The sequence below is a fragment of the Ictalurus punctatus genome, chromosome 26 (assembly GCF_001660625.3).
Source record: "Ictalurus punctatus breed USDA103 chromosome 26, Coco_2.0, whole genome shotgun sequence".
NCBI classification, from domain to species: Eukaryota; Metazoa; Chordata; class Actinopteri; order Siluriformes; family Ictaluridae; genus Ictalurus; species Ictalurus punctatus.
The window spans coordinates 13,417,536-13,433,315 of record NC_030441.2 but is presented as its reverse complement, the minus strand read 5'-3'; the positions used below and the strand labels follow the sequence as shown (position 1 = coordinate 13,433,315).

General features: G+C 39.5%; 1 protein-coding gene across 4 annotated transcripts; it reads right to left on the bottom strand.

The window, feature by feature from the left end:
* Nucleotides 1–373: 373 nt before the first annotated feature.
* Nucleotides 374–13,836, bottom strand: septin3 (septin 3). 4 transcript variants are annotated; one of them, XM_017457960.3, is made up of 11 exons: nucleotides 12,382–12,514; nucleotides 9,890–10,020; nucleotides 7,165–7,401; nucleotides 6,899–7,027; nucleotides 4,981–5,062; nucleotides 4,712–4,849; nucleotides 4,137–4,254; nucleotides 3,858–3,953; nucleotides 3,457–3,553; nucleotides 2,478–2,529; nucleotides 374–1,686 (listed from the first exon to the last, which is right to left on the bottom strand). In XM_017457960.3, exons 2-11 carry the CDS (start codon nucleotides 9,969–9,971, stop codon nucleotides 1,554–1,556), a joined length of 1,164 nt encoding a protein of 387 aa, XP_017313449.1. In that variant the 5' UTR covers nucleotides 9,972–10,020; nucleotides 12,382–12,514; the 3' UTR covers nucleotides 374–1,553. The 4 variants fall into 4 exon arrangements, with proteins under 4 accessions (XP_017313449.1, XP_017313447.3, XP_017313448.3 ...); XM_017457958.3 differs by lacking the exons at nucleotides 9,890–10,020; nucleotides 12,382–12,514 and adding an exon at nucleotides 13,541–13,836; XM_017457959.3 differs by lacking the exon at nucleotides 9,890–10,020 and having other exon boundaries at nucleotides 12,382–12,528.
* Between the last annotated feature and the right edge of the window lie 1,944 nt (nucleotides 13,837–15,780).

The following is a 15,780-nucleotide window of genomic DNA, read 5'->3' as shown; positions in this document are numbered from 1 at the left end:
AGTTTCTATTCTTTTCACACCACACCCCTGCAACTGCCTGATGCAAACATTTTTGCCAAATGATAGTGAAGTATATATATTTTTTGCATATCTTTTTTTAAGAATCATAGGGCCCCCTGGTGGTCTGGGGGCTTGAAGCAACCACTTATGCCACTTATAGCATGAAACTGCCCTGGCTACAATAAAGCCACAATTTAGTAGGGAAAAATTAGAACCATAAATTTGGGTATCAAAATCAGCAGTTGTTCCTGGGTAGGCTGTTCTTGTGCAGGTCAGTGTTGTGATTTGTTATTTCTGTTTCTGCTGTTTTTCATACAGCAAAGCGATTGTAGATGATGATATAGTTACAGAAAAGTCCAAGGAAGTCAAAAAGTGATGGAAAACATTTATTAAATGATGTAATAAATAACACTTAAAAACATAACACTAGGCAAGAATACGTCCTTGTGATTAAATATTTCACAAAAAGCATTAATGAGAAAAAACTTAGATTAAATAAATAAAAAGGGGTATTCATCCTAAGATTTATGGCAGAATGTAAAAGATGATCTGAGGTGTGATACAGTTCAATTTCTCTTGCCTAAATAGAATATGAATTGACCTGTGCATTGACTGAAACATCAAGTGGTTAACACCAAAGTGAACTTTTAGACATCAAGCAGTTCCTTTGTTCCAGCGATATACATGCACACTGATATAAATAATGGCACACATGAAATATTTGTTTAAAAAAAAAAAATTAAGGTTGAAAATTATGTTCTTTTTGAACTGCTTGAACACTTGAAAGATGGATCTAAAAGATATAAAGGCACATTCTCTCTCTCTCATACACACACTCACACATACACATTCACACACACTTGTGCACACGGTCTAGAAACATGTTTACAAAATGTATTGGGGTAAACCTTCAAAAACCTTGGGTTTAGAGGATTTCTGCTTAGTACTTGGTGTGCTATTCTGGATAATACGGGAGTCCTGAATTGGTGTACAAAAGGATCATTGGTCATCTGGGTGAGCTATGTAAAAGAAGCAGCCAGTGGAAAATGCTGCAGTGTGTTTAGGAATAGTTAAATATGAGTACATTGATGTGCACATCAATATATCACCATCAAGGCTTGCAAAAACGTTATGAGTTCTGAATTGTTTGGCAGGTAGAGAATAAAGTCTGTTAGACAAAGTGATCACACACAGGAGACTTCACACAAAGATTTATAGACTCCTATGTATTGTGTGCAGTTGAATGGCAGTGCTGTCATCCATCTATACTGTGGCACCTTAACTTCTAGGCGTAAATGTAATATCTAGAGGCTATACTCATGAACGTTTCCGTCTGTCTCCATCTTAGGTTGATGTGCTGTTATTATGAGTTTTAAAAAGGACTTTTGCAGAAAGAGAGGCAATGACGAACATGCTCAGATGGTTAAAAAGCTTTAAGATGAACTCCACAAGGTCACGTGCTAATGTATTTATCCTATCCTCAAAAATATTATTCGTTACCATCTTTCATTATCGACCTCTCGCTAATCATTCTCTCGCTCACTGATTCCCTCTTACAGGTTGCTTTCCTGTGTGCTGTTGCTGGTTGAGATTGGATGGAGTCCTCCATTGTCGTTGAGCCTTTTGGCCCGGTACATCTCGTAATAGATGTTGTGAGTGACCTCCTTCAGGTCTTGGAGGTGAGACCTATAAAGAGACAAAGTCAGTAATCAGTACATAGTGTTTAACATTCACTGAAGCACTTACACCTGAATTGAGCCTTTAAAAGATATGCTTGAAGATTAAGATACAAAAGGTTTCCTCTTATTTACTCTAAATCTGAATAATATACAAGTTTATACAACAGCACTGTTGAATGCTCAATTCTACCTGATCAGAAGGTGTTGATTAATTTTCTAATTAACAGCAGCTTAGACAGTAGTTCTATCTGCAGGATAAATCACAGGCTAATTAATGTGCTTATTCTAATATCATTATCGTTATGGTTTTTATAGTAACAGCTACATCGCAAGGACTAATGTATGATGGACAGTCTGCATAATCTAATCTACTAGGTCTAATCTACTAGGTCTAACAAACGGATTAGTAAACGTTATTTGACAAAGAAAAATCAAAGATATGGTGACACTTTCTGTAAGGAGATATTTATGTAGCATTTATGGAAGGAGTCTCCAGTGTCGGCACTGTAACCTTTTCCACGACTGTAAAATCATCAGTATGATATTCCCTTCATTAATTAATACCAAAATTTAATTGCTGGAAATTGCAGTCATATAAGAGGAATAAAACACTTCAGGACATGCTGTTATAGGAAAATAAACTTTGAAGTGGCAATACATCACACCACACTGTCACTGATTATTTTCCTATAACAGCACTCGTTGTTGTGTTTTATTTGTTACTTATAAGCTGTCTGTAATGAGAACTGAAGTGATCACAGAACAAAACAAAAAAAACAATCTAGCAGTGTATTTTACCTGATCAGGAAATCCCGTAGTTGAGAGAATTCACAGTGATTTGGGTTTTCAACTGAGAGGAGAACAATATAAGAAATTGATTGTTAATTATCTTACAATCTCCAAAAAGATCTGCAAAAACAATCCAAAAAAAAAGATCAGAGTTTAAGTGGCTGTGGGACTGGCATCTAGGGAGAAGCATACATGAGGTGAACGGGTACAATGACTGACATCAAAGATGCCCTCAAAATGTCTCCCAGTAGTGACATGCCAAATAGGAGAGATAATTAGTTATCTCTCTCTCTCTCTCTCTCTCTCTCTCTCTCTCTCTCTCTCTCTTCTCCCTAGCTCTTTCACTCTCTCTCACACATACATACATACACACACTCTCTATGTCTCACTCTGCTTCCTTGTTGAGTGAGCTCAGTGAAGCAGAATCCTCTTTGACGCCTTGCCAGTGGCATGGAACTGACCGATTCACACACTTCTGTGACCAAATACACACACACACACACACACAACCATCTTATTTCTCCATATTTATTGTAAAGCAGTAGCATTTGGACATTACTTTATCGTTCTATAAAATCGCCAAACCTTTACTGTAATCAGCTTTAGAGTGTAAAAAATCCATACACTGATGCATGTTCATCAAATAAGTGATAACAGGAATTTATTTCCCTGAGATTCCACAGCATTAAGGTTAACCTTGAATGGATAAATATTAAAATGTGTCATTCTATAATAACTGAAAATTGCAGTTGTTGGCAAATTGCTGTGGTATAAGAGGAATAAAACAATTCAGTAGTTGCTGTTATAGGAAAATAAGAATGGGGATAATGGCATCACAACACCATGCTTTTGATTATTTTCCTATAAAACCATGTCCTGCAGTGTTACAGTCCTTAGATGAGCAAGTCAGTACTGGGATGAGTCCTACTACAACTGAATCCTTCTAGTCGTATCTGATTTAGATGGAAGGCTAGAGAATGACACACACCTTCTACTATTCCCCAGGCAGTTTTCCGACCCAGAACTCGTTTGCAGTTGACTTGGTACTCTTTGTCACTTCCCACTACTGCAAAAGGCATGGCCTCCTGTACACACACACACACACACACACACACACACACACACACACACACACACACACACACACAGATTTAATAAGGCATGCTATGTTAACATATGAATTCATTTATGAGGGAAGACTGCTGAGTCACCAGTACAATAATAATATAATAGTATAATACAAATGGAGCAACAGAGCACAAAAAATAGGACAGGAATAATGGAAATAAGGCAAGAAAAAAACCCAGTAATACAGAACATGAGGCAGTAACATTATAGCTGTGTTTTCTGAGTATCGTAAAGCGCTGTATTAATCAATTTGCACTCTACCCTGATCTTATCGTTATCAGCCTTGTCTTCCTGGTCTTCATCAAACTCCTTTTGTGGATAAAATTCAATTCCACACACTTCCAGCTCCTTCCTCACCTGGACAAGGGAATAGAATTTAAAATATATAAATGTCATATATGAGATTTTTGTCAACAAATTTAACATCGAGCCATCTAGCCAACTACTCAGCCGACCATCCATCCATCTACTGACCCACCTATGAATCTACCTACCCATCCACCCATCCATCCATCCAATCATCCATATATTCTTTCTCACCCTCTGCTTGAACTCTGTTTTTTCCTCAGGGGTGAGAGTATCTGCTTTGGCAATGACAGGAATGATGTTCACAGTTCGACTTAAGTGCTTCATGAACTCAATGTCCAGCTGCCGGAGACTGACACAAAGTGGAAGAGAGAGATAGATAGAAAGGCAGAAAGTCAGAGAGAAACGATACAGGACAATGAAGAGAAGGGGGTAGGGGCAGTTAATAGAGTGAAGAGGCAGAGAGATCACTGCAGTGACCGTGGCAAGACTCAAATGAGCCTGATTTGATTCATGTATCTCAGACAACCAATACGACAGATCGTATTAACTGGCTGTTCCAAGCAAACTGCCTTAAATTAAGCTATTCTCTGCAGCGACCAGTGGGTACATTACTTTGTATTAACGATCTTCCCTGGAGGCTCAAATCTGAGCATTTTTTCCAATTCATGTTCACATTGTTTAGAAATTTTTACACAGAAATTCAATCACTATATGCATTTACACAACTTATTTCAGTTAGTGAATTAATTAATAAGATCATTTTTTGCAAGAAGAGGTGTGTTGAGATGTGAGATATTTGCACTCACGAGTGTCCAGTTGGAGATATGAAGTACAAGCAGCAGTGCACTCGGGTGTCCGGAATCCGTTTTTTACGGGCGATGTTAACTTCCTCCTTCAGAAACTTTTCATACTGCTCATTGATATATTTAGATATTGGCTCCCAACTGTAAACACAAGCGGGGAGCTTTAGATCCCTGAATAGAGTATAATTCAATGACCGACGACAGGATGGACAATGGGCTATATCGACAAATTATAAATAAAACAGCCAATCTATGAAAACCTCCTCACTCACCAGTTTTCGTTGTTTATCTGGTCCCCAAACCCAGGAGTATCAATCACTGTCAGTTTCATCTTCACCCCACCTTCCTCTATCACTACAGTATAAAATAATCATGACATCAGCAAAAATTCACTCTTGTCAATAACAAAACCACAAAATAATACATGACTAAACCCATAACTTGATCAAATAGCAGAAAATCACTAAGATTTGTACCAATATCAAAATCAGTTATAATGAAAGAGAGAAAATCTGGAATGCTATAGAAAATTGGCTTGTATGTCAAACCTGCCTGTAAACATAAAATTTAAAAATTTTACTTGTACATTAACGATACCTCAAACATTGTTTGCCCATTCCAAGGATGTGCAGCGTGTATTGTACATACATTTTTGTCTTTTTATAAAATGCAACAAAAACAAATAGCCAGAAATAGCAAGAAACTAACACTAAAAACACATTTAAAATAAGCTAAAATTAAACCTAAATTCAAACGGCAATTGAAAATACATAAATAAATAAATAACTACATTTAGTGAATTGTTTTGTATAGAAACATGTGCCAAATGAATAAATGTAAACTTATTCACATACATCATCAGCAATATGCATATATTCACATATTGACCAAAATATAGCCTCTTGTCCTAAAAGTTCTGTTGAACTAGTGACATGCTTTAAATTTCCAAGATATTTTTGGACAAATGCAAAGCAGCGGCAACGTCCACACAGAAAGCCTTTCATGAAGTACAGCGACAACCCCAAAGACATACAGCTGACAATACAAAAAAATCTTTCAAATATACAAAAGGGGGATTTTTCTACATGGAAAGAACCCAACACTGGCATACTATATCTGCCTGCACATTCAGCACACTTGAAACATTAAGCCTACACAGCAGTGTGTCTCCGCAGATTTAGGGTCTGGGCCGAATGCCATGGCCTACAGTTTTCCAGCTGTGCACAAACGCTGGTACCCAAAGGGCATTCAGTATCAGGCCTGTGGCATTGCCCTGGGCAGAGGACACACCAGGCTGACTGTGACTCTGTCAACACCCTTAAAGACAAAGGGTCCTTGTTTCCATGATGAAAGTTAAGACAAAGAGAACATTAGGAACTTATCTCCCAGTGAAACATATAGTGCTGTGATCTCTGTGAAATGGGGATTTATTTCAGATAATACTTGGGCTATTGCATTAGGGTTGACTTGTTTTGGTTTATTTTTCATTGCTCAATAAATTAAGTTTATTAGTTCAGCCAAGAACAGTAATCTGACAGGGAATACTGGGATAATGGGACTATTTAACATCATTGCATTTGTAATTATTGAAGAAACTGAAGAATATTTAATAGACATCCTGCATTTTAAATCCAAAAGCCACTCAAAGAGAATTTGCAGCGAGCCGCTTCTACCAGGTTTCAATGTGACATACAGCTGTGCATCATCAACGTAAAAAATGGTAGACCCAAGGGTAAGAATATACAAAAAAACAGCATAGGGCCCAAGATGTAGCCGTGACATACACCACAACTGATCAATCCTAACAAATGCTCTGTCTTTGAGGTAAGAGGAACTCCAATTTAGAGCAGTTTTCTGGATGCAAACACCACACATAAGATGATCCAAAAGACTAATATCAAAAGCTGTGCTGAGCTCCAGTCAAATGAAAATTATACACTTCCTACAATCACTGGATACTTTAAGGAAAGGAGGACTTTGTTCTGCAGTGTACTCTAAAACCTGAGTGGAATTTCTCCAAAATATTTATTTTGCATAGAAATGAGAAAGCTCAGAAAAGGCAACTATTCCCCAAAACTTTGCGATATAATGCACCTTACAGATTGGCCTGAAGTTATTAAGAATTGATGCATCTAGACTTGTGTGCTTAAAACAAAAATGATCTAAAGCACTGGCTCTCTTAGATCTTACCGTGTGACACAGATTTTATCTCCACAGTTTTGGGGATCTTCTCATCACGACTCCAGCCAGAGCTCCGCCTGCTCACCTGAGACTTAAATAGAGTATTCACCAAGGTGGATTTCCCCAAGCCACTTTGACCTAGGAGAAAGGACAAAAAACATGGGAATGATGGAACAGGGTATAGGAGAACTAATTTACAGAAAGTTATCTTGTGGAGTTTACTGCTGAAGATAAAACTTGAACTTCTCGATTCACAGCTCAGGATTGTCACTAACCTACAACCATGAGGTTGAAATCAAAGCCGGTCTTCATGGTTTTCTTCCTCATCTGTTCAATTATGGTGTCTATCCCAACATATCCCAGCAATGTTGAGCCTCCTCCTGACCCCTGACCTCCAGACCCTGACCCCTGGAGGGGCGCAGGGGGGATGCCGGTGGGTGGTACCACATGAGAGGGCTTAGCAGGGACGACAGGTTTGGGTCTCACTTCTGGGGGCACGATTTCTGACATGTCTTTAGCAAGAGGAAGCAAAAGTGAGACTCAGACATCAGGAATTCAGACACAGATTACACATCTAGCCTAGTGATTGCCAGTACTCTGGTCCTGGACTACCTCTGCATGTTTTCATGTTGATGTAGGGGTTTTAGGTAAGCTACCGATTTCCTAGCACAGGTACAGCCTATAGATATGTTATGGTTATGTAACCATCTAATAATCAAGCGCAGCTTGGGTGGCCACACCCTCAACATTAAGTGCTTATAATAAAGGTCAAAGACTTCAATTGTCTGCCGTTGTGACATCTATTCAATTAGCACATCTTATCAACGCTTCTGCTCTATTTAGGTTATAACACAAGAGAGTGTAAGATGGCAGCACATGAATAAAATACACCTTTTTTTTTCTTTCTTTTTTCTTTTTTTTTTTTAAAGATCTAGGCCAAGTTTTTGGGAAATAAGCTAAATCACACTTAAAGTCACCTAATTCCCTGAAGAAAAACAAACAATTCTGGAGTATATTGGCATCATAATATTTTAAGAAAGGATATGTGGATGCAGGGTTTCCTTCTTTTTTACTTTATTTTATTTTATTTAATTTTTATAGGACATTCATCTCAACCTGCTCCAAGTCCACGTGTTCGACTGCAGGGGAAAGTGATGAGATGCACAAACGCCTCACTAACTAACCTCGTTGCACAACACATTCAATCAAATATAATCCCAGTAAAGATCTGCAAGCGTTTTGTCTTTTTCCTGGTTTCAATCATATGAAATTAACATCCCAACTCTTGGTGAACATTGTACGATGCATATGTAGTGCATTAGAGTTTCTCTAACCATTTTTATAACCCTAGACTATGGGAGGTATTTCTTTCAGCTGTGACTCTGAACTCTAAAGCATTTGATAAAAAACCTGAAACTATTTTCATATTAAAACATTAAATTACAATCCAGATCAAGTAGTATTGGAAGAGAAATATCTCTCCTGAACAACACGGATATCTTTTTTTAGGCAAGTCCAAGTCCACAGTACAAGAATTTGACATTATTTAATCCTTTTATAAGGCTTCTTAAAGCTTATGAAGCCACAAAGACATGCGGTATAAATAGGATTAATCTCAGTCCACTGCTGCATCCCTGTGGAGTCGTGTCCTATATTCACGCTGCTTAAATTAGCAGAAAATAATAACACACATTGCACTTTCCCAGACACCAAGAACAACAAACAGGTTTGATCGGGAAGCCAACAAACCCTGCAACGTTGAGCCCATAACACTGATCCTTCAGGAGGATGTGAGCATCCCTAAACCTCGTGACGGTGGATGGATGTCCATTGTGTTCATAACTCTCTCTGTGTTCATCAGTCTCGCGTTTCCGTTACCGCACCTTAACGGGTTTTTTTTTTTGTTTTGTTTTTTTTATAGCAACACAGACTCACCAGTTCAGATTCTCCGGAGCTTCTCGACGGAAAACGCAAGTTCTACACCGTATTTATGTCCTGAAGCTGCTTAATTAAGTCCAATATTTGAAAGACTTCGCGTGATTTGTTAACCCGTCCTTCTCCCCCTCTGCTCGCTCCCTCTTTACGCCGTTACTCCCTCCCTACTCCGACCTTTCCCGTTGCTACGGAGACGAGAGAGAATGATGCAGCGCGCATGCGCAGACGTGCTATTTAGGCTTTGAAATATTTCAAATGTATTTATAGATATTCAACTTAATAAGCATGATGTATTTATTCAATATTTATTATATTTTCTTTTAAATTTTTGCATTACTGTGATATATATGTATACACACACACACACACACACACACACACACACACACACACACACACACACATATATAGGGTGCATGGTGGTTAACGCCTCACACCTCCTGGGTTTGGGGTTCGATTCCCGCCCCTGCCCTGTGTGTGCCGAGTTTGCATGTTCTCCCTGTGCTTTGGGGGTTTCCTCCCCTAGTCCAAAGACATGCAAGGTAGGCTGATTGGCGTGTCCAAAGTGTGTGAATGGGTGTGTGTGGGTGTACCCCGCCTTGTGCCTGATGCTCCCTGGGATAGGCTCCAGGTTCCCCGTGACCTTGAAGGATAAGCGGTATAGAAGATGGATGGATATATATATATAGAGAGAGAGCACAGGCAGACATATAGGCAGGTGTCTATCACAGCCGACAGGACCCAAGGTGCAATATAACATATAGTAGCAGGGTGCAAGATGCAAGCTGGAACAGCATACACAGAGAGGTATAAATGAGTGGCTGGGATACTGTATAGAAACATCTATATCAAGTATGGGTTAGAAGTCCCCAAAACCCAATGGGACACACCACAGACAGCTAAGATTCTGAGGGACGTCAAGTTCCAGACTGGAAAGCAGCTGCTGGCTAACCAACCAGACATAGTGGTGGTTGACAAGGAGCTGAAAATGGAGTTGTGATAGATGTGCCGATTTCAGCTGATAGTAACATCAGGAAGAAGGAGCATGAGAAGATCAAGACGTACCAGGGGCTGAAGGAAAAACTGGAACAGATGTGGAAGGTGAAGTCCAAAGTGGTAATAGGAGCATTAGGGTCTGTGACCCCATAAACAGGGAGAATGGCTCCAGCAGATTCCAGGTACAACATCTGAGGTCTCTGTCAAGAAGAGTGCAGTTCTAGGAACAGCTAAGATATTGCGCAGAACCCTCAAACTCACAGGCCTCTGGTAGAGGTTGGAAACATCGCTACATATTAGCTACAGTAATGTCCTGCTTCACGTTGGCTCTTTTAAAAGTTGCTTCTGCCAGGATAGCTTCCAGCTGCTTCAGTTTCTCTGAGCTCTGAATCATTTATTTTTGCATTGCCCAGGATTTGTTTCATGATATTAAATTACCACAACAGTCTCTTGACATATGTGGCACACACATTTGGTATGGCTTTTGATGAAAAACAATTCTTGTTTCCATCTCACTGTTAACTTTGTGCTTTTTTTTCCTGTAGTCATGACTAAATATTAGGGATGCACCGAAATGAAAATTCTTGGCCGGAGCCGAAACTGAATATAATGATAAACTTGGCCGAAAGCCAAAGGATGAATACCGAACACGTTTTTTTTTTTGCGTTTTTTCCATTTATTTTGCCATTTTTTTCACCATTGCATAAATTAAATAGTCAAAATGTGCTTTTTACTATTTTGTCTTAAAAAAAAATCAATTACAAAAACTACAATTTCAAAATATTTATTTAACACTGAACATTTTTTAAAATTCCAGCAGGCATAAGCTACCAATAAGGCACAATATAACTTTAAATAAATAAATTACTAAAATAAAAATATTTTTATGTGGTCATCTTTGAGCCCCCCTTGAATAGCCGATTTTAGGCCTATAACTGACTGCTGAAAGAATTTAACACTCTGTAGCCTACAACTAAAAGTGCATTAAAAAGTGCATTGACAAGAGTGCAAAAAATGGTTCTATATGGCTGATTATATTGGGGATATATACCGCTCGCGTAGACATGCCAATCAACCTACCATGCATGTCTTTGGACTGGGGGAGGAAACAAGAGAACCCAGAGGAAACCCCCGCAGCACGGGGAGAACATGCAAACTCCGCACACACATGGCCCCCACAGGACTCGAACCCCGGACCTGTCCGGCGAATGTGCTAACCACTAAGCCATTGTGCGTACCACCGTACTCCCTTACGTCTCGCGACGTGACAGAAACATGCTCCGGAACAGAAACAAAACAAACGTGCGTGTCCACAGCTTGTGCATGTGCGCGCCCCCTCATCGAGGTCGTGACATTCGCGCGTCTCACTCTGGTTGGTAGGCTATTTGGTCGCGTCATAAAACACGTCATTGTTCGGTCAAATTTATTCTGCCTTTTCACTTATAGTAAATAAATAATTTCGGTTCCCGAACATTCGGTGCATCCCTACTAAATATCATTCAGTACATTAATTTGCAGGTCTATACAGAAAAAAGGCTCTTGAAAATTAGCTAACTGTTAAGACAATCTGCTGCCACCATAGAAATAAAAATAATAATAGCTCAAATGTTACAGAAAGTTTTTTTCTTTGTTTGTTAAGTAAGGCCGGTATGGTGTTGCAGTAGGTAGCATTCCCACCTCCCAAAAACATGTCACTAGATGTCTTGACTATGCTAAACTGCGTCTAGTTGTGTGAATGAATGTTTGTGTGTGTGTGTGTGTGTGTGTGTGTGTGTGTGTGTGTGTGTGTGTGTGCGTGCGTGCGTGCGTGTGTGTGTGTTTGGGATAAAGTGGTTACTAAGTAATAGACTTTATTTGATAATGTTTCTGAGAGCAGTGTTATAGGCTGTCTCGAATTTATTCTGATCCTCTAGAGACAGAAGAACTGTAGCAAGATCTTCAAGAAGCCTGGCTCAATCTAGCAGCCAACTTCAGATAATCAAATGTAAATTATACTTTAATTAGAATTAATTTTTTGCTAGTTATTTTATTGTTTTCTGCTCAATATATTAATTGTTTTGCTGCTTGCAAAATTTCTTTAAATGTTCCTTTAGATGCACTGTACTGACAGTTTCATATTGGTTCATTTTGTTTGTTTTTATGAATCAAATACACACTGTTGCAGATGCTTTCATATTATTGAGACTGAATTCCAATGAAACTACAGCAGCAGTAATGTTGCAAGTACAATTACCTATAAAATGGGATTACTATATATAAAACCTGTTGCTCATAGCCTATAGACTAAAGATCTGAGAGCAGCTAAGTCTTCTTAAATACAATAAATTAGGTTATAAACGCAATAAAACTTGTTTAATATCTCTCCTTATTTAATTGCCATTCTGTTTGTATGTGTACAGGAGTTCTTCAAAATATTCTTAAATGCATATTAAAAAGTATGGCAATCTTCCAGGACACGTACAAATTCTGGCACAGCTCTCTTACAGGCCAAGACCACTACACAGACTCAATAACATAGTGAGAAAACACCCATTAGCACTCAAACTATTTCAGCTACTCACATTTAACAGCTTTGTCCCATGCTGCACTCTCATGTGCATCCTGTTTACATGTGTGCCAGCTCTTTAGCTCATATTTATGAGATCGCATGTCAGTGTACTGTGCATGTTGGTATGTGCTGCGGCAGTGAGAGGCAAACATTTGCCTCATACACTGTTTTATCTTTCTATGCGGAAACATGCATGTGTGCAGCCTGATAAGACAGCGCATCTCTCTTTTCCCAAGCCACAGTGTTATTTATCATAGTGTTGGTGTGCAATATATAGCACCTGATATATCAGTATACATCAGGGCTTAAAATTAAGTTTGGAGATCACCAGCTGATGCTGCTAGTTGTTTTAGTAGCCAGGTTAGTAGCCAATTATTAAAGTAGTTGTAAAATATATATCGTAGACAGTACTATAAGGGTCTAGTACATGAACATTGTTACCAAATGATTGTGATTGTGAATTTTACCCAATTTCAAATGTTGATAACAATTATATAGACCAATCCTTTAGCTAGAATTGGCGTAGGATACTCAGGATCCTTTGTGGATCATTTATTTTCAACCTAAACCTGACATATGTTGTTGTTCTTCTTTCGGCTGCTCCCGTTAGGGGTCACCACAGAGGAACATTGTTCCACATGTTTGATTTGGCACACACCTGATGCCCTTCCTGATGCAACTTCCCATTTTATCTGGGCTTGGGGTGCACTGAGAGTGCACTGTCTTGTGCAACCCCCAGTGGCTGGGTTGGTTCCCTGTCTGGGAATTGAACCCAGGCCGTGGTGGTGAGAGCACGGGATACTTAGCTACTTAGCTGCTTCATGTTCAGGGGCAGGAGATAGAAATTAAAGCTGAAGATAAGTTCTGCAGAGAGTTACATCTCTATGATCAGCATTGGACAATGCATTCAGGCTATTTAATCTAATGTTATTAGCTAAATATGAGTGTGTGCATATATTTATGCAACTAATTTGTTTGCTCCTTAGTCTTGCTATTAAAATCTAGTCAGAATAATTCATATTAATGCTGAAGACTACTTATTGCCTTATACTGGAAATATATTTCCAGTTTCTAAAATTGTATTTACCAATTTTCAAATGTTATAATATGATGAACTTACATAATTATCATGTTACCTATTGTGTCTTACAAATCATATGGTTTGTACTCACGTGTAAATGCACATATACCAAGAAGTGGGATTATTTCTTGCTTGCTTTTCCTCGCCTCCGTAACAGATGGCTTCCTCAGTAGGGAATCGTCCTGCTGATGTAACTGAACAAAATTTACTTGTTCAACTGTCAAACTGTCTTCTTCTGTTAATGACTGTTCGCATGCTTTGTTAGCTCCGGATTGGGGCATCCAGTCAACCATGGAAAGTTCTGGAATGGCTGTATGTGTTTGCTGGTCAGGATGATTGTACAGGTCTCGTTGAGAGCCGGTTTGGGGGAGGTCATGGGAGGCCATTGGAATCACTGCATCATCCCTTGTATCCCTGGCTGTGTGTGTGCTTGTAGGGTGTTTGCTACAAGATATACCACACTTTATCTGTACCTCTAAACGTTTGTGTTTTCTCAAGTGTGCCTCTTGAGAGCTTGTTTGACTTGAGTTAGATTTGGAGGAATCAGTATCAGAACCATGATGGTTCTTTTGTGATAGCTTGGAAATATCTTTTTTCTGAGACCCTCTTCTCCCTGTTTCCTGAGTGGATGAGTCTTTCTTTCGTGCCTGAGTAGATATCAGATATGTGGACTTTCTGTCAGAAAAACTACCTGCTCCTTTGATCACACGTCTGCAGGTTCTGCTCTTCAAAGGGAATTGGTCAGTCTGGTTGAGTTGTCTGGGTGTGTAAATATAATTTGATGTGGTTGGTTCTGATTCAGGTCTACAGATTCTGGACAAATGACTGGATTCAACAGATGATCCATGACTCTTCAAAGGGAATCGGAAGTAGTCCATCTGCTTGGTTTGACTTAGTGAGCTAATACATGTGTCTGTTTCTGAAGCTGTGAATCGAGGCTTGCTGTGATGAGTAGACTTATGGTTTTCAGTAACACTGGTATTTAAATCAAGCAAAGAAGAGTTGCTGTTCTCATGAATATCTGGAGGGCCTTCACTTTTTATTTTCTGTGAAACCCCAGTGATTGGACAAGTGTGAATGTCTGGATCACAATGTGGAGCTTTGGAAGAGGATGAGGAAGCCACTATTTTTGATTGTTTTGGAGATACAAACTCTTCTTCTTCAGAGGATGGTTTGAATTGACTGTCAGGTCTTGGATTGCTCTGAAGCCTGTTGGTAAGACCTGATGTTTGATCTCCTGCTTCAGACTTTGCCATGTGTGGCTTGGACTGAGACATTTCTGCACCACTCACATCTTTATTATTCTGCATTTTTAGCAAAGCTTGATTTAACTTTAACTTTGCCTTGTCAAATAAAAGTGTTGATCCAGGGTTTTCAGTCTTCCCTGTTTTGTTTAACCCTAGGCGGGCTTGAATTAAGACAGGGTTCTGGGTTAGATGTTTCCTTTTATAGAATGCAAGGCTTTGTGGTCCTCTTCCTATGTGTTTTAGGTTTTGGCGACTTGTGCTTTCCTTCTTAGTCACAATATCTCTGATGGATTTGTCTTCAGAACTGACATCTTTATGAAGCATGCCTTGGTTCTGGTACCTAGGAAACTGTTCCTGTCTTTGCTTTTGCTGAATTCTTGTTTTTGAGATGGGGATTGATTTAGCCCTTCTCTCACTGCATGATGTTATTGCCAATCTAGACTGCTCAGTGTCTGACTGGACAGTGGTTTGGACTGAAGGCTGACTGCTTGGAAGGGATTGCTTTGAGTATTCCAGACTATCAGTAACAGATGCTGCTTTGCTGTGAAGAAAAACAGCAATATGCACAACAATTATTCCCATCAGTTCTTGAAATTTAAGTGGCCACTTTAAGGATAACAGGTGCATTACATTCTGAAACAAGTACCTGCTGCATGGAAAAGTGTTGGTTGAAGGATCCAGGGGATTCCCACTGTAACTGAATGAGGAGATGTGGATGGGCCTTTTCAGGATGACAGGGGGAGAGAGTGGTATGGAACATGGAGAAAGTCTAGTAGGGCTATGAGAAGTAAGCAGTTGGGGACATGGAGAAAGCCGTGTAGGGGATGAATGGAGAGGCTGTGGGCAAGGGGAAAGCCTTATTGCAGGGGAAGAAGAGGACAGAGGGGATGGACAAGGGGATGTACACATAGGAGAGGAAGATGATGAAACAGGTTGGGGAGATGGAGAAAGCCTTGAAGGTGAAGATGAATTGATGAGAACCAGACTTGGGGAGAAACAAGCAGGAGAGCTGGATGAGGGAGAAGAAGAAAGATTTTGAAGAGTTGGAGAAAGACGAGTAGGGGATGTGGAGGATGGACGCTGC